This window comes from Camelus dromedarius, chromosome 1 (assembly GCF_036321535.1).
Source record: "Camelus dromedarius isolate mCamDro1 chromosome 1, mCamDro1.pat, whole genome shotgun sequence".
NCBI lineage: Eukaryota > Metazoa > Chordata > Mammalia > Artiodactyla > Camelidae > Camelus > Camelus dromedarius.
In genome coordinates, this window is record NC_087436.1 from 43,817,959 (window position 1) to 43,838,545 (window position 20,587).

General features: G+C 45.3%; 1 protein-coding gene across 1 annotated transcript; it reads left to right on the forward strand.

Annotated features, from left to right (window-relative positions):
• Positions 1-18,806: 18,806 nt before the first annotated feature.
• NEUROG2 (neurogenin 2) lies at positions 18,807-20,267 on the forward strand. The gene is made up of 2 exons (XM_031463100.2): positions 18,807-19,112; positions 19,448-20,267. Exon 2 carries the CDS (start codon positions 19,449-19,451, stop codon positions 20,265-20,267), a length of 819 nt encoding a protein of 272 aa, XP_031318960.1. The 5' UTR covers positions 18,807-19,112; position 19,448.
• The last annotated feature ends 320 nt before the right edge of the window (positions 20,268-20,587 follow it).

The following is a 20,587-nucleotide window of genomic DNA, read 5'->3' on the forward strand; positions in this document are numbered from 1 at the left end:
TAATTATATAATTATATGGGAGAACCTGCAGAGGTCCCCCCACGTGAGAAAGAGTTCTGAGCTTCCCAGCCCCAGGGCCCAGCAGTGGTAAGACAAGCTCCTAGAGCATTTGGCTTTGAAGGCCAGCAGGGCTAAACTGCGAGAGTTCCACAGGACTGGGGGGAATGGAGAACTCACTGTTTGTTGTTGTTTTAGCCCTTCCAACCACAAGACTTCATGATTCTATAGTCATAAACTCTACACCTATCTATTTTTGTTGTTGAGAACTCACTCTTAAAGGGCACAAAGTCTCATGCACATCAGGACCTGGGGCAAAGCAGTAATTTGATAGGAGCTGGGCCAGACCCACCTGCTGGTCTTGGAGAGTCTCCTGGAGAGGCGGGGCCGGGGGAGGGGGGCTTCAGCTCATCCTGGGACACAGGCACTGGTGGCAGATGGACTGGTGGAACATTTAGCCATGAACACTGCTGAAGCTGGTGGCTAACATCTTAGCTCATGAGCATGAACAAAGCACCACCCAACAGCCTGCAAACACAAGTGATGGGACAGCTCAGGCCAAACATCCAACTGGGTGGGGACACAGACCCACCCATCAGCAGACATGCTGCCTAAAGACTTAAGAGCCCACAGCCACCTCTGAACTTGCCCCTAGACATGGCCCAACCCACCTGAGGGCCAAGACCCAGCTCCACCCACCAGTGGGCAGGCACCGGCCCCTCCCACCAGGAAGCCTACACAAACCTCCAGATAAGCCTCATCTACCAGGGTGCAGAAACCAGAAGCAAGAAAAGCAGGATCCCACAATACAGGCCAGATCCTACTCTGGGACCAGCCAGGCCCTGACCCTGCCCATTAGCAGGCCAATGCAACCTCTGGGACACCCCAGACCCCAGTCCAACTGTCAGCAACCAACCCCTCCTCCCCGGCCCCATCCCCACCAATAATCTGAAACAAGCTCTAGGATTCCTGGTCCCTGCAGCCAGACTCCAGGAACCAGCTCTGTCTGCCGTTAGATGGGCATTAATCCCAGAATCTGGCTTCACCTGCCAGTGGGTGGGCAACAGCCCCAGAGTCTTCAGGACCCTAACTCTGCCCACCAGTGAGCCAGCACTAGCCCTGGGATCCCCAAGGATTCAGCAACCAACCACCTTGTAACCAGGCACCACTAAACAATAACCAGCAGCATCTGCAAGGCAGACCACCCACAGATCAACAAGACTAGGGTCCAATCAAGCCAACCAGACCACCCACACAGTCAGCCCACCTCAACAGAAGGACCCATGCAGGCCCACTAAGGGGAACGCCTAGAGCATACAGCTTGGGTGATGAGGGAGGAGTACATAGCTGGGATGCATAGGGTGACTCCTACAGAGCACCACTTCTTCAAGCCCAAGAAACAACTAACCTACCACATACATAGAAATACAAATAGCAACTTAGACAAAATGAGGTGGCAGAGGAATATGTTACAGACAAAGGAGCAAGACAAAACCCAAGAATAAGAACTAAGTTAAGTGGAGACAGGCAATCTACCCAAGAAAGAATTCAGAGTAATGATTAATAAAGATGATCAAAGAACACAAGAGGTGAATGGATGCACAGAGCAAGAAGTTAAAATTTTCAACAGAGTTAGAAAATATAAAGAACTACCAAACAGAGATGAAGAATACAATAACTAAAATGAAAAATACACTAGAAGGAATCAATAGCAGACTAAATGATTCAGAAGAACATATCACTGAGCTGGAAGACAGAGCGGAGGAAATCACGGCCACTGAACAGAAAAAAGGGAAAAAAAGAATGAAAAGAAATGAAGACGATTTAAGAGACCTCTGGGACAATATCTAGTACACTAATATTCACATTATATGGGTCCTAAAAGCAGAAGAGAGAGCGAAAGGGCCTGAGAAAATATTTGAAGAGATAACAGATGAAAACCTAACAGAGGAAAGGAAATAGTCCCCCAAGTCCAGGAAGCACAGACAGTCCCATACAGTATTAATACCAAGACACAATGCAATCAAATGACAAAAATTAAAGATAAAGAGAATACTAAAAGCAGCAAGGGAAAAGCAACAAATAACATATAGGGAACTCTCATAAGGCTATCAGCTGATTATTCAGCAGAAACTCTACAGGCCAGAAGGGAGGGGCACGATATATTTAAAGTGATGGAAGGGAAAAACCTACAACCAAGAATACTCAACCTAGCAAGGCTCTCACTTAGATTTAACGGAGAAATCAAAAAAGTTTTACAGACAAGCAAAAGCTAAAGAAAATCAGCACCACCAAACCAGCTTTACAACAAATGTTAAAGGAACTTCTCTAGGTAAAAAAGAAAAGGCCAAAACCAGAAAAAAAAAAATTATGTAATGACTATAGTTACCAAAGGGGATGGAGGGTGGGAGGGATAAATTCAGAACGTGGGATTAACAGACACATTCTACTATATACAAATTAGATAAACAAGAAGGACCTACTGTATAGCACAGGGAACTATATTCAGGTTCTTGTAATGAGCTATAATGGAAAAGAATCTGAAGAGATGTGTGTGTATGTGTTTGTGTATATATATATATATATATAAAACTGAATCACTTTGATGTATGCCTAAGACTAACGTTGTAAATCAACTACACTTCAAAAAAGAAAAAAAAGAAAGAAATGCTAAAGTTAAAAAAAAATATTGTTACGGCCTTTTCCTTCTTATTTTTTAAAGTTTTATTGAGACATAGTTGACATATAACATTGTATACTTTTTGGGGGGAGGTTGGTGGTAATTAGGTTTTATTATTATTTTTTTTAACAGAGGTTCTGGGGAGGTTCTGGGGATTGAACCGAGGACCTTGTGCTTGCTAGGGAAGCACTCTACCACCGAGCTATACCCTCCCCCCAGCCTTTTTCTTCTTGAAAATAGAAAAAAAGTTCATACTAATATACAGGGTTCAGACACTATATTTTTGCTCAAAATAGATCATGAGCCAAAAACAACTGTACAATGGTCAGTACCACCAAATCAGAAGACTGTTTTGATTTATTAAATTAATCTTTTAAGAAACTACATTCCCTGGCTCCTCTTAGTCTTTGAAGGAAATAAGAAGTGAGCAGTAACTGTCCCTTGTTCCATTTCTGTTGTAACAGCCTTGGGGAGAAGAAATGAGTGAAGACCAGCAGGCAGGTCTGGCCCAGGCTCCTATGAAATCACTACTCCCACCCTTGGCCCCAGTGCACGTGAGACTCTGTGTGCGCTCCTTACCAGCAAGGTCTCTGCTTCCCCCGGTCCTGTGGAGCTCTGTGTGCGCTCCTTACCAGCAAGGTCTCTGCTTCCCCACTGGCCTTCAAAGCCAAATGCTCCGGGAGTTCCTCCTCCTGATGCCGGACCCCAGGCTGGCGAGCCTGACCTGGGGCTCAGAACTCTCACTCCTGTGGCTGAATCTCTGAAAAGTAATTATTCTCCAGCCTGTGGGTCGGTATGGGACCTGATCATATCACGAGCACTCCCCTCCTATCATCCAGCTGTGGTTCCCTCCTTATGTCTCCAGTTGAAGAAGATCTTCATTGGTAGGTTCTAGTCGTTTTTATCAATGGTTGCTCAGCCGTCAGCTGTGGTTCTGCTGTGTTCGTGAGAGGAGGCGAGCACGTGGTCCTACTCCTTTGCCATCTTGACCAGAACTCCCATAACAATAATTGACATAGAAAAATCTCCAAAACCCAGGCTAATGCTTGCTTTATCTTTTTCATTTCAAATTCAAAGGTATTTGATAGACACAAGTTGAATTTAAGGAGTAACCCATTCAATAAACATCAAATATTAAAATTTCTTATAATTTTACAATACACTTAAAATAATAGGCCAGTTTTACAGCTAGAGCCATCATATATCTATAGCTAATAATCAGATTAAAACAACATTTCCCATCTTGTGTTCAGTGAGTGACAGAATTATATAAGAATGTTCTCTAGATTTTTATTACAAAAAAGGTCTAGTAGTTTATGCATCACATAATAAAGCAGAATGAAATTTCTAGGCTTTAATACACTCAGTTGCTTTTACTTTACACAGGATATGTGTATTAGGTATTTTCCGATTCCTTCACAAACATCACATTGACTTCTAGGGAGAAGAATAGGTATTTTCCCCATTTTATAAATGATGAAGCCAAAGGTCAGAGGAATTGAAGTAACCCAGCTAATCTACCATAACTAGTCAGAGGCAGGGCTGGAACCCAGACTAACCCAGCTGAGGCTCCTCTGCGGCACTGCACTGCCTGCATGACACCTCACGTCACTTCAGCAAACCGTCAAAGACACAGAAACCAAACATTTTACAGTCCTCTTTGACCCAACCAACCAGACTCATTTCCTGCTAATTTAACTTGGCTCATTTATTATGTAACATTTCATTAATAATTTGTTTGAACAATCTATACCTTCCTGGTAAATAAATTTTGCTAAAAAATGGGATTATTAACTTTTCTTTGAAGGTCTTGAAGCTCTACATTTGCTATGAGAAGATGCGTTTGGATTTAATGAAGAAAAATGGATTATTAATAAAAATGTAGAAACAGTTGAGCTAGTGATTCTTTTCTTCTTATCAAAAGTTGGTTAAAAGCTAATAATTATGTTTCCTATTCTTCTCCACTCTGCAGCCAACCCCTGTCCTTAGAAACATGCATTTCAATATTTAGGTTACTTGTGAAAAATCACAAGTTAAAATCTGAGTTTATGAAGCCCACCTTAAAACTTCAAAATAAAACATAACTATGGTATTGTTCTTTAATATTTGGACAAAAAGAATGTTTGACTTGGAGATGCCAAAACAAGCCCCAAATGCTGCACACTCTTGACTGTGGTTTAATTTAAAGACAGCTGTGAAATAGCTTTATACTAATTTGATTTTTTTATATTAAATAAGAATGAAATGGAAATTGGTGATTTACTCGACAGATATTGGGCCCTGAAAATTAAATAATTGTTCTAAAAACATTAGCTCAACACTGATTTGAAATGCCTGCTTTGTAATTAGTCATGAGTGAAACGTATGTTTAGTTCAAGTTGTGTTTTTGTTTTATATAGTAGCATGACTTGATTATAAAGTAAAGGAAAAATACAATCCAAATATCTCTGCAAAATTCTGAGTTCCTTTCATCCTGAAACACTAGTTAGGTTGATTTTTTAAAGTCTTCTGTTAGTCTCTTAATTATCGATATCCCTTACTATTCTACTTTCTAATTGGGCAAATCTGGAGTTGATAATATAGTAAATAAAAGTGTGTGTGTGAAAAAAATCAGGGAACAGTCAGCTTTCAGGTTAAAGAATTAGTAGAGAAGACTTCCTAAGGTACTTATTGCTTCTTTTAAAATAAAAACTTCAAGTATGTCGATTTTATTGGTTGAATTATGATGGATTTGTGGCTTCTTGGAATAGAACTGATTCTTTGGGTCAACTGAAGTCAGTGCATTCACTGAGCATCTACACTGTGGGTGGCTCTATGTTAAAGGAGAGCAGCTTGTTTCATTCTGGAACAGATATGTGCACCTTGTTTTACTTGCCACCTCAGGCATGCAGTATAGGTGAACTAGTTACATATCGCTCTACCCCTATATGGGGGCAAGACAAAGCTCTCCCTGATGGAGAAATCTGGGGGAATTCTTGAGATAAGAAAATCAGGCTTCTCTGGCCATTCTCGTGGAATGAATGCTTCTAAATAAACCAAGAACTAACATGGCCATGATGTGCTGGGAGCTCAGATGCCTTGTCCCCTACATCCTCAGGCTCCTTACCGCTAGAGTCAGTGTCAGGCTTTTAGGCTCTGGGTTCTGAGGTAGAGGCCAGATTTCTAAGGACCAGGTAAAGCAGTGAGAAGAAAAAGAGGGATGGATATGCATGGGGGTAGACACTTGGCTGACAAATTCTGAGGCATGAAAAGATCCTAGGTCTCCTGCCACAGATGGGGGTGTGTGTGTGTGTGTGTGTCTGTAAAATCAGGTGACATCTCCTACTGTCCTGTGACTTCTTCTAGGTATCACAGTGTTTGGAATGGAAAATGATAAACTTCCCAACCCACGTGGTGACATCACATGAGTACAGGATCAGGGCATCAGGCAAAGTGTAAGACGTTGCATGAGACTTGCTTTATGTGCTGGCGCACTCTATAAGCAAGCTGACTGAACATGAAGAACCAAGGACAAAACAGAGAACATACTGTGTAAGAGCCACACATACAACGTTATTGCCAATGGCTCTCCAGAATTATATTTTGCATTGATAATTCAAGACCAGCACCATCACAGCAGGTGCTCAGTGTGTAACCACTGGATAATATCATGTACAATGTCTGGTAATCTGCTTTTCTTTCTCTTTTTTTGATTGCCTTCTAAGCATTTTCTTCTGTATTAAAACACACACACACACACTCACACACACGGCTTGTTTCTCTTGCCATCCAGTATTGGTTCACATGTGCCTAAACATATATACGCTTGAAGCCTACCTTTATAAGTGGAGCATGAATAGCTCATTTTGTGTTCTGTTTTTATTCATTATACCATTTACTTCCTTTTTCCTTGTTTTTTGTTTAATTTTATTTATATATTTTTGAATAGGCAATAACATACACAGGGGTCAATATTCAAGAGGAACAAAAGGGAAGAGAGTGAAGTGTCCCTCCCTGCTTGTCCCCTAGTTACCTAGTTTTTCTCCCCAGAGTCAACTGATATTATAGGTTCTTGTATTTCCTTCCAGAAATAGTTCACTAACATGCAAGTACATACATATAAATGGTCTCCTCTCTTACACAATAGCCCACTATACACATCTTCCTGTACCTTGTCTTTTTCATTGAATAGCATATCTTAGGGTTCCTTCGACGTTGTCCACACTTTTAAAAAATTGCCTAGGATTTGTCATCACCATAAATTACCCCAACATACCACAGACCATAGCCTCTCCCTCACTTCTCCAGCACATACGTTCCAGCTCCATCATGATCCCTCACTTCCCGTCTCCTTACTGTTTTGTTAACCCACCAGTCTCCCTTTATTTTTTCCTGACTGTCCAGACACCATCAAGTTTAACTACTCAGCTGCCTCCATGCACTGCCTCTTTGCTGCAGGTTTTTCCAGCTGATAAAATTCTAACCATGGATCAGTCCAAACATCCTTTCCCATTTTCTTACACTTGGGCTGCTGGGTGCTCTAGAGAAAATTAGACTAATGTGCAGATGGGTGCCACAACACATTTATGATAACTGATCTCACAGGTCCCTCAGGCCCAGAAGTTATGTCCTTAATAAGCCCTGCAAGTCACTGTCTCCAGTCACTCTTCCCACCAGAATGATTTTTCTAACATGCAAAACTCCCATGAATTCAATCAATCCCTCCTCCACCCAAGGTAACCAATAATCTACTCTGTCACTATAGATCAGTATCATCTGCCCTAAAATTTCATGTAAATCAAATCATACAGTGTCTACTATTTTACTCAGCACATTTAGGGTTGTCTCCATGTTATTACATGTATCAGCAGTTCATTCCTTTTAATGCTGAGTAATATTCTATCATATGGAGTGTGTTGTTGTTTTAAATCTGTCCACCAGCCCTTCACTTCTGAGATAATTTCATCTTCTCTATTTGCTCTATTCTCTCTGAAACTCCTACCAGTCAGATGATGGACTCTGGACTGATTCTCTGAATATCTTATCCTTACTGTTCTTTGTATCTTTGATTTGTTTCTACACTCTGGGGAGATTCCTTTGAATTTATCTCTTTTTTTTTTTCTGACTTTATTATTTTTAGAGCAGTTAGGTTTACAACAAAATTGAGAAGAGGGTAGAGATTTCCCATATTCCTCCTGCCCCCACACATGCATAGCCTCCCCACTTAACATCACTCATTGGAATGATACTTCTTTTTTTTAAACCAAGGATGAACCTACATTGACACATCACAGTCACCCAAAGTCTACAGTTTACCTTAGGTTCACTCTTGTGTTGTACATCCTAATTCTATGGGTTTGGACAAATGTATAATGACATATACCCACCCTTATAGTATCATACATTTTCCCTGCCCTAAAAAATCCTCTGTATATACATCATTTGTTGACAATTAATGACAGCCGAATGACACTGTACTCAGATTTCTCAATACATGTAAAAGAGCAAAGTGGTGGGCACCATCTACAATATTTGATGTGATACCAAAGGCACCCAAACTTGAAATTGCACAGTGGCAGGCTGTATGAAATGCATGTGGTGAAGTCCTTTGGGGGAAAATACAAAAAATCTATCACATCAAATTAATGTTAATTTGGATGGAATTACCTTTATAGTTGTACTATTATTTAATTAGTAATTTTTTATTTTCATGGTTGTATATGAGTTCCTCCCTAGCGGTGCTGGACTTACTCAGGTCTGCTTCCCCTCCACAAGAAGCATTTCCTACCTCCTCACTTTTCATCAGGCATCAGACACAAATAAGCCTTTAAGAAAGCACTTCAGAAAGTGCTGCCTTTGGCCACTCACTGCAACCTAAAAATATGAGGAAAGACTAAACGAAGAAAAAACTGCAGAAGAAATCATTTCTTTAGAAAATAGTTTTGTCAAGAGCACAGCTGTTGATCCGCACAGCCTTGGCACAGCCAACAACTCTGTCCCGTCCAATTAATATTAATCAGTAAAGACAAGGGAAAGGAAAAAGTGATGGTCCTCATTCCTGTGAATGCCACGCTGACCTAAATTTTGACTTGTCTCTACAATGATTAAATTCATTCTGTGTTCTACAGATACAGATTATTTCTTCTTAAATATTGAATCAGAATTTCCAGTTGCTAGCAGACTTAAATCACCACCCAGGTATTCTTTCTTGCCCAAGTGCTTGGAATCAAGGAATGTATTACTGACTTCTTATTTTTGTGTTTGCATATGTTTTTGTTCATTATTATTTAAAAACTCTTTGTGACTTATTTTATTTCATCCCTATTTTGTGAGGAAAAGAAAAATACTTTGAGCTTTTAGGATAAGAGGAAAGGAATAGGTTGCTATTTTAATAAGCTGCTACTTTGTAATTAGCTTATTTTGAACAAATGAATTGTTTCCAAGCTTTAGCATGGGAAAGAGTAGGCGCTGTTGATGCCAGTTTCATGAGACTGGGAGCCAAAGGAAGATTCAGAGAAGAACCTAAAATACCATGTGAGTCTTTGGGAGTGACCAGCAGTTTATCCTGAAGAACAATGCACTTAGCTCCAAAACAATGTCCTTAAACCTGCAATGACTCGTTTCCTGAGAAATAGTGTCTCAAATCCAATGTAACTCAAATAATTTGTAGCTTAAGAATGGAGATCACCAGATTCATGCAAATAATAAAAGTGTATTTTCTTCCAATTTTTAGGGACACATTAGAGGCTCCATAGCTGGGAAATTTTTAAAAAGGAAGGGAAAAGCTATGTTCTATTTAGGGCATTAACAGGAGTTCAAGTTTGGGTTAATGTTGACAAAGTTTTAGTTTTTATTTCTAGCCTGCTTTATTTTTTTCGGAATTTATTAGTAGCCAATTTCCATGAAAATATTTCTTGATTTTCCTGCACAAAATGCATTGCAAGATTATACTTTCTTTTCCTTCAAGAGAAAATGAACTCTCAAATCCTCAAAAATAAAAACCCTGGAAGAAAAAGAGAATTTGCTGAGAAGAATGCCATTATCCTCTTGCAAACCCTTCCCTTTCTCTTATTCTCAGTCCTGCTGTCTCAGGCACAGCCAATAATACATCATAGTATTAGTGTGGTGATTGGTGCTATAAAAATGCAGAGTTAAACAGAAACCCACAGTGGCCTCCTTCAGGGTAAAGATGGCTTCTTTCAACAGAGAAAGCCAAAATCCAAAAAGCATAGGAAAGCAAGACTCAGAATTAAACATTTTCTGGATCCTCATTATTTTTAAAATAGAAGCTTTAGATGTCATCTTGTCAAGCACAGAATAACAGAGGAGGAAAGTTTTTAATCACTACTGAGGACTGGTCAAGAAACACATTTAAGAAAGATTAGACCCAAATAATTTCCTGTTAGCAAATAGTACTAAATAAAGGAATATATTACTTTCAGATAGTGGTAAAAAAAAAAAATCTTTCTTTAGAAACCTATCAAGTTCCTGGGATGTGATCACATCTCTCTCAGAAAATAAGATGTGATTTACCCAGAATAGAGAAAATAAGAGCATTGAGGACCTTTCCTTTCTCTGTCCAACCCCAGGATTTTTGATTTAACAAAAAGTAAAATCTAAAAGTTAGCCTTGAATGTTTCTGTCCTATACAAATAATATTTCCAATACAGAACAAGTTTTAAATGTTTGTTTTTAAGATCCAGTATCCCATGTCAACCCAAATGGTCCAGCTTCTGGGGCTTTAATTTCCACTGTGGGTGAGTACCATGATAGAACTCAACCCACTGCAGCCACCTCTGATCAGAAATTTACTTCCAGTCTTTAATGAAGACTACAAAAGACACAGGCACTTTCCAGAAGGCCAGTGTTTTGTTTTGTTTTGTTTTGTTTTTTAAATAACAATTTCTGATGATAAATGTTGTAAAATTTACTTGGAAACACAAAGAAAATATAAATTCCCACTACCCAATAACAGAAAGATAAGCACTGTATTTTTCTCTCCAGAATGTATGTGTTTCTACTTCCCTCCAATCATTCAAAGACACATACCGTCCACAAACTGGGGTCATACTAAGCATTATATCATGATTTTTAAAAAATCCATCAAAATATGATTTTAAGCCTACACTGTTGGTGTCGCAGCGGAACTTTTGTCAGTCTCTACTGTTGGTAAACGTGGACAGCCTGACTCACAGCTAAAGCCCTGAAGTGGTAAGTCCTTAAGTTCCCTTTGACACTCGGGAAAACACAATTTGCCGGACAGAGTTAAGAACAAGCAAATTTTGGCAGGAAAGAGATGAAGCGGAGCGGAAATAGGAATTTGGGCGTCTGGATCCAGGGGATGAGGCCTCAGGCGACTGACACTTTGTGCCCCACAGACCCTTCCCCCAACATTTTAGACACATGACGTCTAGCTAAAATGAGCATCAAATACCAACTCGGAATAGAATTTTTTAAAAATACCAGGGGAGCGACAAGCAGTCTAGAGAATGAATCTGGGAAGTGGCTCTGGGTGTTGAGGAGAAACGCTTACCTGCACACATTATATAACACAGGTCTAGTGTGGCCCCGACAAGCGCACAGGAGCATCTTTAACAGCCTGGAGTCCAAGTCTTTACCCCAACCTACTGAGTCTTGGCGTCACTTCTAGTTGCTGAATAGCTAAACCCTCAAAACAAAAGTCTCGGGGTCTATGCCCGCTTGTTCTCGGACTTGGCAGGCACAGAACTACCGGGGGAGGCGTCTTAACGGCTTGTTTATTTCGGCAGGAGGCGCCCACCACTGACGCTTTTGAGTCAGGTTAGCAGCAGCCGAGCTGCAAGTGAAGGTCCCAGAGGGCGTCTCAGGAAGAACTGCGGAGCCACGCGCAGTCCAAGGGTGTCGGCGGCTGGCGGGTCCCGCAGGGGCCTTGTCCGCCGACCGGGGCCCCGCCAGAGGGCGCCAGGACCTCGCCGCCGCCCAGCATGCCGCAGCCGCGGTGCGACATGAAAACGCTCAGGTGCGACAGGAAGGGAGCGTGACCCCAGGGCCGCGGCGGGCGGTAGGGGGCGCCTCCTCCAAACCCATCCGCGCTCCAGCTCCCTTGGCTATCGCCTGCCCGCGTAAGATCTTGTTTTGTGTTTTGTTTTAAAAGCCTTCTCCGCCCCCGTACTGCTTGAAGGCGTAAATGAGAGAGGGTGGGAGGGGTGAGAGGGGGAAATGGAGAAAAGAGGCGCTAGAGGACTGAATGCCTTCTTTAAATTACTGCTGACACCTCGGTTCCAGGCCCCTAAAATCTCAATCAACAATCCATTAGAACTCAACAGGAGTAAAACGAAATCCTCGTTTAAGTGTATTTATCCGATCTCCTTTCTCTCTTTCAAATGCTAAATCCATTTCAGCATATGCCCCCTTCTTTCTCTCGCCTTTCTCTCAAGACTGGCAGCCCATACCACTCTTGTAAATATGAAAGATGCTAATCATATGACATATCACGTCTCCGTCGGAGCCGGAATAAAGCCTTCAGATTTGGGATCATTGCCTCCAGACAACAGCTTCATCAGCCGGAAAGTTGGTTTTTTTCTCCTTTCCTTCAACTCTCAATCCCTTCTTTGTCTGGAGTAAAATGCAGCCGACTCGAGCCACCCAGGCCATATGGTTCACTCTGTATTTTCTTAGTTGAATTCTGAATTGTTTCTGTGACTTGCGAAGTTTTTTTGGAAGTGCGTATAAAGACATAGAAGAGCTACTTGTGCAGGGAGCGCTGCCCTGCGCGCCGCGGCCGCCCCCTCCCGGCCTGGAGCCCCGGCCGCGGCGGTCGCCGCTGGGGGAGTGTTTGTTACATGGGCGCTGCGTTATCGCGCTGTTGGCACTAAGGCCCGGCAGGCGCAGCTGCTGGGCTCGCTCTCCGTGCTGTGCGCGCTCTGCCTCGCACACTGGAAGCACTCGAGAAATATATGGGGGAATGAAATAATGAATAAATCAGCCACTAGAGACCACCCCGAGTGGTTTGTGTCCTAAAGTATCGTTTTAGATCCGTGAAAATAAAACATAGCCGTGCCCTCTCCTGACACTGCGTTGCATTACACCGTCTACATTACACACGGTTTTCTGACATGCAACAGTTTCTTTGCTCGTTTGAATGTAAGCTCCATGGGGGTAGGAATGGTGTCTGTCTTATGTGTGGCACTGTTCCCAGGGGTTGGTCCGCTGCTTGGCATACACTGAGTGCCCATTAAGTATATTCTGAATGTAGAAAGGAAGGATAATTGGATGAATATGCTTTACCGTAGAAAAATATCTTATTTCCCTAAGATACAGGTTAAAAAACTTTCTCTGCTGAAGATTTTAACTTATTTTCCCCAACAAACCACACAATTAATTTCCAGAAGAGAATTCAGTGGGGTTTTTGGGGGGGGGGGTGGATATGTTTTTCCTGAGTGGGAAGAGGAGAAGGAAAATCAGCTTTCAGATCTTTATCCATTGCTTTGAATGAGTTTTGTGTGTTCCAGGTTCGGGACTGTCCGTGCGAGGGAGCAGGCTGCCAAATTTCCTTTCTCTCTGCCTAACTCCTTACACAAACCCCAAAGGGTCCTTTCACCAAATCATTAAATTCTACAGAGGTGGTCAAGCTCACACTGCTTTTCATGAAAAGGAGAAAGAAAAGGGTCCTTGAAGTTTAGAAGATGCCCAAGGAAAACTCCTTGAATGACATCAAAAGAATGAGTTTCCATAGCTGTTGAAGCACGAGGGCCGTGTATCGGCACAAAGGGGGACGGGGCACCGGGACGGGCCCACCGCTCTGTCCCAGGACAATTGGGTCACTGAAATAGGGAATTAATTACCATTGGAGAGTGGGCAGCCCATTCACCACTGGCTGAGTTTTATTAAACGCCAATATAAATAACAAAACAACTCTTGTGGCTGCACTATTCCTACACGCCAAAGGAAGGATTATGCTGGGGATTAACATCTTAAAGTCTATGAGACTTTCTGACTCAAGGCTCGGAGCTAGTAATCGTGTTTGTCTCCTGGTTCAGCGATTAGTGCTCTCTTTCTTGCACTTTCCCCTGGATAGCCAATGTCCCTTTTTGCAGGCACAGGGGGGTGGGGGTGGGGCTCATCTCCCCAGTGGGCCCCTAGCCCCCCATTCACGCTCCGGCTGTTCTTTTCCTCTTACCTGCGGAAAACAATCAGAAAGCTGGCGGAGATTGGCAACGTTTCCTACAGTGATTTCTCTCCTTCGTGGGAAAGAAAAGGGGCGCCTGGGCAGCGGGTCGCATAAGGAGTGAAGAGAAGCCTGAGGGGCACTGCCTTTCCAGAGGGGAGAGGAGCCTTCCAGCACCTGCCAGGCGGATTTCACCGCCGTCAAGACGACCTTGGGCGTCAAACTCGATCTCCTGAATGTTTGGGCTTCGGGCACCTAAGCACACTTTGTAACCTGAGGACAACGGTCTCGGGAATGGGAGTGGGGGGTGTACGATCTTCTCTGCCTCGCATCTTCTCTGGTTGATTCCCCTGCTGCTCCTCAAATATGGAAGGGGGAGGAGCTGGCGCGGCTGAGCGACCCAGTGCGGACCCCTGCGAGGACTAGATTAACAAATCCTCCCGGGGTAGGATCCGAGGGGGAAACGAGAGCGAAACTGAGAATTCCGTGCAGGGGTCCAGTACGAAAGTGAGGCATGAGTTTACACTGTTATCGCTCTTGGCTTCCTTGGCTCCCCAGAAAGGGACCGCCAAAAATTCCGAGCTCACACTGGCTCCCAGTGCTCACCATCACCAGTAATGAACTCCGACCTGGTGAGACCTCTGCGGGGAAAGATAATGGATCTCACCCCGGCCTCCCCGGCTCTGGAAACTGCGTTCTCAGCCCCTAGTGAAGAACTAAAACTGGCTAACTTATTCTCTCCATCTTTCAGCCTTTCTGAGAGCTCACCCCGAGGATTAGGATTTAGGCTACAAAGCCATCCTTGGCAGACACGTCATCCTGTCCTTTTAGCGGAACACAGATCCTCCTTCCCCTTGAGGGCAGGGTGGTTTACAGTGAACCGCGAGACAGGCTTGCTGGGCAGGCAAACTTTTGCTCTTGTTCTCTCTGGGAAAATCTCCCTTCTTCACGCGCCCCCCCACCCGCACACATTTCACCTGCAACAGCAAGTCTGGTGCGGGGGCCATTTGCCCTCTTTGGCCAACTTGTGAGGTCGAAGTGTGGATGGGGTGTAGTCTATGGCCCCACAGCAACACCTACCCTAAACTTTAGGGCTTTTGGGTCGTCTCAAAGTTCAATCTTCTTAGAAACAACAAAGACTTTCTAAAGATCTCCACCCCTTCCCCCCCCCCCCTTACTTCACTTTTCTTTCCCTACACACACTCGGCCCCCTTTCTTTCTAAGGCTTGGGGATGAGTTTAAATCACTGTGCTCCCATTTCTTGATAACTGCCTGCTTTGAGCTTTTGTTCTCTTAAAGTAGGATTGCACACTGAAAGAGGGGCTGAAGATGAACAGTTTGACCCTTTAGGACAGTTCACGCAATGGACAGGAGCGGCCCTCGGTCACCAAACTCACTGACGCTATTCACGCGCTCCCCTCCCCCTTCGCATAACATTTCAGCCTCGTTTCATCTGGACAATCTTTGAGACCACACAAGTGCCTCTTGAATTTAAGTTCAAAGAGTGCTAGAAGAGTCCAGCTAAGGATATTTGGCGTTGGTCACGTCTTTGCAAATCTGAGTACCAATCGAAATTGCTTTCTGTCAGCAACACTGGGCAAAATGCTGAACAAACAGAATTTTGCAACTGAGTGTGAATGGCTGGCTTCTGGATTGTACTAGTGTGTTAGCTTGTTCTCTCCATAGTGGGAAATATTTCCAGAAATATTACCGAGTGATGCTTCTTTCAAGGCTACAATGCAAACAATCAAAATCCTTAGAATTCCAAGATAACATAGAAGGTGACTTTTTTTAATGCCTGCACTTTGCACAGTAATCTCACACCACTGCATACACCCAAAGCCCTTATTTAAAAAATAAAATTATATAAACTCCATGATATCTTCATATTTACATAGATTAGAAACTGATTTAAGTCAAGCTTAAGTTTCTTGGCATACTTTTTCCTTTTGAAGGAAATTTCCAGTCTCAAAAATGTGTAATTTACCCTAATAATATTTTACTGCTACTAAATATCTGCACAGGATAAACTTAAATATGTGTTGTTAACTTCTTACAGAGTATAGAAAGTTTGGATTTTGACAAAGGAAAGCCATGTACCCTTTCAGTGCATCATAAAAACATAAAATCTTGGAAGAACATAAAAACTGGGGAGACAGATGCCCAAATACTGTTAACAATCAACTAAAGAAATCCATTGTGTGTTTCACTAGCACTAAACATTAGACCCAGCTTGATCTTGGTGTTTGCGGTCAAACAAAGCTCATCAGGTTTTCCTTTAAGCCTCCACTTAACTGGATTCCAATTCTGTTCTTCCCTCTGATATAGTTTATCATCAAATCAACCTAGCACTTCCTAGCCAAACCAAAAATTTAAAACAACCTGTCCTAAGAAGTATGTTTCTGCTGATACTAAAATAAGCCTTCCTTTGTTTCTATTACATCAGCTTATAGGCTTGTCTTTCTTTGCAGGCAACTCCTGCAATGAGATGTAGATATTTGAAAGCTGACACTCTATAGTATCTCCCATCCAGTGTTTATTTTTAACAGTCTTCCATCATTTCCTCAGAACCTAGCTTTCTCATCTTCCATTTCTTTCAAAATTAACACAAAAATCCCACATTCACTCCCACATGTTTCTTCCATCTTTACCCTGGCTTGCCAAGACCTTAGAGGTTTTTCTTTTGGGAAAATCCTGTAAAGAGTACTTGTTTGGTATCAGTGATCATCACCTATAAAATGCTAATGTGTGATCATCACTTATATAATGCTAACATGTGCATGCAAGCAAGGTAAGCACTTCTGGTGTCTTTCACTACCAGCACATCTTTTGCTTGATCAAACTCTTTTATGAAGTTCTTATCCTGCAAGTTCATGATAAAGAGACAGAGACCCAAAAACGTGTGAGAGACGCAGATGCTGTATTCTGGAAATACTCAACGTTTCTCTTCATTTACAAAAAAAAAAAGGTGCACTTCTGACCAATGAAATTAAGCTGTTCTGAAAGGACTGAGGAGGGAACTGGATAAATAACACTTTTAAACGTAGTGAATTTGTTTTTAAAAGGGGAGAAGATGCAAAGCATAAATATCAGTCAGCAAGGTGAAAATCCTGACAATGTTCAAATAAATTCAAGACAGAAGGAAGTCTGGAGGTTGGACAGCTGCAGCACATAACAGTCTCTTTCACAGGATTCTAATTTTCATTTTCTTTACTTTGTGCCTTCTAAGCCTGCTCATTACCTCCCTGCAGAAAACATTAAACAAATTAAAACCATGCCAAAACACTTTCATCACCCCTTTCTCTGCAATACAACCTGTTTCCAATTCCTACAATCCGAATGAGTCAGAGACCACCGACAATATTCTTTTTCTCTTGCCACTTTTCAATTCCTAACATTCCAACTGTGCCTTGCTTAAACTTAATTTGCAAAAGGGACTCCTCTTCAATCTACTGGATTCCAGATCCATCCTCGCTACTCGTGCACCGTACACCGTCTAACACTCAGCCCAGCACACACTTCTGGGGGCTGATTGTCTCTAAGAAGTCAGCGACAAGAGGGTGGGCGTGAGCGGGGAGGGGGAGGGGGAAGAGGGAGGGAGGCTGTCTAGCAATTCAGAACAAGTTCCCTGCGAGGTCCAGTAGCCCTTCAGCTCTTTTTTCCTATTGAAAAGCCTGGAGAATCGGGAGGACGGGCCCCATGTCCCTACAACGCCCCCCAGCGCGGAGCAGAGGTCATGGAAATGTCAGGGCAGCCCATTTGCTCCAGGGAGCTGTAAGTCCGCCGCTCCGCCTGCTCCGCTCGCTGCCACCCACGCAGGAAGCCTCCTTGCGGTTCTGCCCAGCCATATACTGGGGTTAACCAACCAACCAACCAAATCCGAACCAAAAACCTGTATCAGTGTCCGGTGCCTCAGTTTGCCACAGGTAAACTGAGAGGTCCACTTCAGCTCTAACATGTGAGGGCTTTTATTATCACAGCCTCTTAAAGCCCATCAGCTGCTCCCTCACTCGATCTCCCCTGGCTGGAGACGCCTCTATGAATCCTCCAGCGTCCTCTCTCTTCCCCCTCCCAAGGCAGCCTCTCTGGAACCTAAACACCATGTGCCCACAGTTCGCCACCCGCACCCCATTTCTCTTTTAACCAAATGAATAAGTTTAAAATCGTTTTAAAATCGTTTACTATTTGATACAGCTCTTAAGAAGCTTTGCCAAGAGGCATCCAGCAGCACCAGAGGACTAACTGCTTTCCCCGGGATTCTGACCCCCATTAACTAATTCCTCGGATCCCAACGTCCGGGAGCTAGGAAGCCGGGCAGCGCCGGGTGCTGTGCGTGCGCGAGCGCTGGGCGGGGGGGGGGGGGGGTGCAGCCGCGAGGATCCAGGCGGGGGCGGTCACCCTGGTCTCCCCACCGGCCCCCCAGCGCCCCGGCCCCTAATGAGCTGCTGAAAGGGAGCGGCTCCGGTGCGCGTGGCTCGCAGGCCTCCTGGAGTCCGGGGCGCCCTGATTGGCCAGCTGCGCCTCGCGACCTCCATTCATTAATAAATTAGCGGCACGCTCCAGCCGAGCGCGAGCCACCAATCACAATGGGCAGCGGCGGCGACAACAGCCGCAGCTTGAGCCGATGCCGCCGCCACGGCTTCAGCAGTCCGACCGCAGCCTCGAGCTCCAACAGGAGCTTTAGAACCATTTTATGCTGATTAGATAAAGGGGGAAAAGGAAGGAGGGGGTGATGGGAGGAGGAGGAGGATGGATGGCAGGGCCAGGGGAGGGGGGAAGTGGGTGAAGCAAGAGAAAGAAATGAATGATGATAATGCAATGAAAAGAGTAAGCCAGGGAGGGAGAAGCGGGGGAGAAGAGGGGGGCGGCACAGGAGGGGAGGAGGAGGCGGCGGCGGCCGGGGGTAGGGGGAGGTGGGGGCCCTGGGGGCAGATCTGATTGTTTTCTTGGTGGTATATAAGGGGTTTTAAGGAGAGTCGTGTGCCAGACACGCAGCCACTGAACCACAAGCAGCTTCGCTTTAACTGGAGTGCCTGGGAGTCGCGTGCCAGGAGCCGCACGGCCGGGGACTGACTGACAGACAGACACGCACCACCACCACAACACACGAGACCCGGGCAGGTCGCCGCGGCCGCCGGGGCTCTTGGCAAACTCGCCCGTCGGAGCGGTCCCCTGCGGAGCCGCGCTGCAGTAGCGCCAGACCCGCTGCTTCCAAGCGGGCAGAAGGAGCAGCGCTGCGCTCCCGGCTGCGTGGAGAATCACGGCACACGCTAAAGTAAGAGCGACGCCGAGGCACACAAAGCGAACTAAGTAAGTATCCGCGCTGCGGCTTCCAACTTGTAAGGGTGTTTCCTGCACTCTGTCCCACCACAACTGAACGCCCTTTGCTCGCGCGGACTCTTTGTCGCGGGGCCTCAGTCCCTTCTCGGGAACAGCCCGCTGAATTCGGGACCTAGCTGGCCGGCGATGGGGTCACAACGAGGGGCGCTCCTGAGCTTGGAGATCCCTGGCGGTGTTTCCTCCCTAACTACGCTTCTCCTTGGCGCCGTTCAGAGCCAATCTTCTCGGGTGCGCGCACCAATAACGTGCCTCTACTTTTATATTTACATCTCATTTTGTTCTTTCTCCCTACCTCTCTTCTCCAGGATGTTTGTCAAATCCGAGAGCTTGGAGTTGAAGGAGGAAGAGGACGTGCTGGTGCTGCTCGGCTCGACCTCCCCCGCCTCGGCTGCTCTGACCCCGCAGTCTTCCAGCGCCGACGAGGAAGAAGAGGAGGAGCTGGGCGAGTCGGGCGGGGCGCGTCGGCAGCGTGCGGCAGAGGCCGGGCCCACGGCGCGGGGCGGCTCGCCGGGCGGAGCCGAGGGCTGTCGGCCCACACGGCTACTGGGTCTGGTGCACGAGTGCAAACGGCGCCCGTCTAGGGCGCGGGCTGTTTCCCGTGGAGCCAAAACGGCCGAGACGGTGCAACGCATCAAGAAGACCCGTAGACTGAAGGCCAACAACCGCGAGCGCAACCGCATGCACAACCTCAACGCGGCGCTGGACGCTCTGCGTGAGGTGCTCCCCACTTTCCCCGAGGACGCCAAGCTCACCAAGATCGAGACCTTGCGCTTTGCCCACAACTACATCTGGGCGCTCACCGAGACCCTGCGCCTGGCCGACCACTGCGGGGGCGCCGGGGGAGGCCTGCCGGGGGCGCTCTTCTCCGAGACGGTGTTGCTGAGCCCAGGAGGCGCTAGCGCCGGCCTGAGCAGCAGCGGAGATAGCCCTTCGCCTGCCTCCATGTGGAGCTGCACCAACAGCCCCGCGCCGTCCTCCTCCGCGTCCTCCAACTCCACTTCTCCCTACAGCTGCACTTTATCTCCTGCCAGCCCGGCGGGTTCAGACATGGACTATTGGCAGCCTCCACCTACCGACAAACACCGCTACGCACCTCACCTCCCCGTAGTTAGGGACTGTATCTAGAGCCGCCATCTCTTCTACCCACGCCAGGCCTTAGTGGGTTCCCTTTCCTGTCCCCAGTCAAGCATTCCTCCCAACCCTCTCTTGCCCCCACCTCCCACGCCCTGGAAACCATCTAGCTTTTCAGAGCAGTTGTAGCCGGTCTGATTCCTCGGTTGTTTGTTGCATTCCTGGGCTAAGGGTTTTCTTCATTCAGATGGGCTCTAATTTATTGAGCGTGTGATGGAGCTTATTGTCAAAGGATGGTAGAGTTTGGAAGCGGGGAGACTCCTTAAGTCTAAAAAGATGCTGAGAAGAGATGAAGGTGGCATGTCTAAAGAGTG

Bases quoted from the DNA above. Each gene is read 5' to 3' on its own strand.
- NEUROG2 (XM_031463100.2), top strand. From the start codon at position 19,449: ATGTTTGTCAAATCCGAGAGCTTGGAGTTGAAGGAGGAAGAGGACGTG.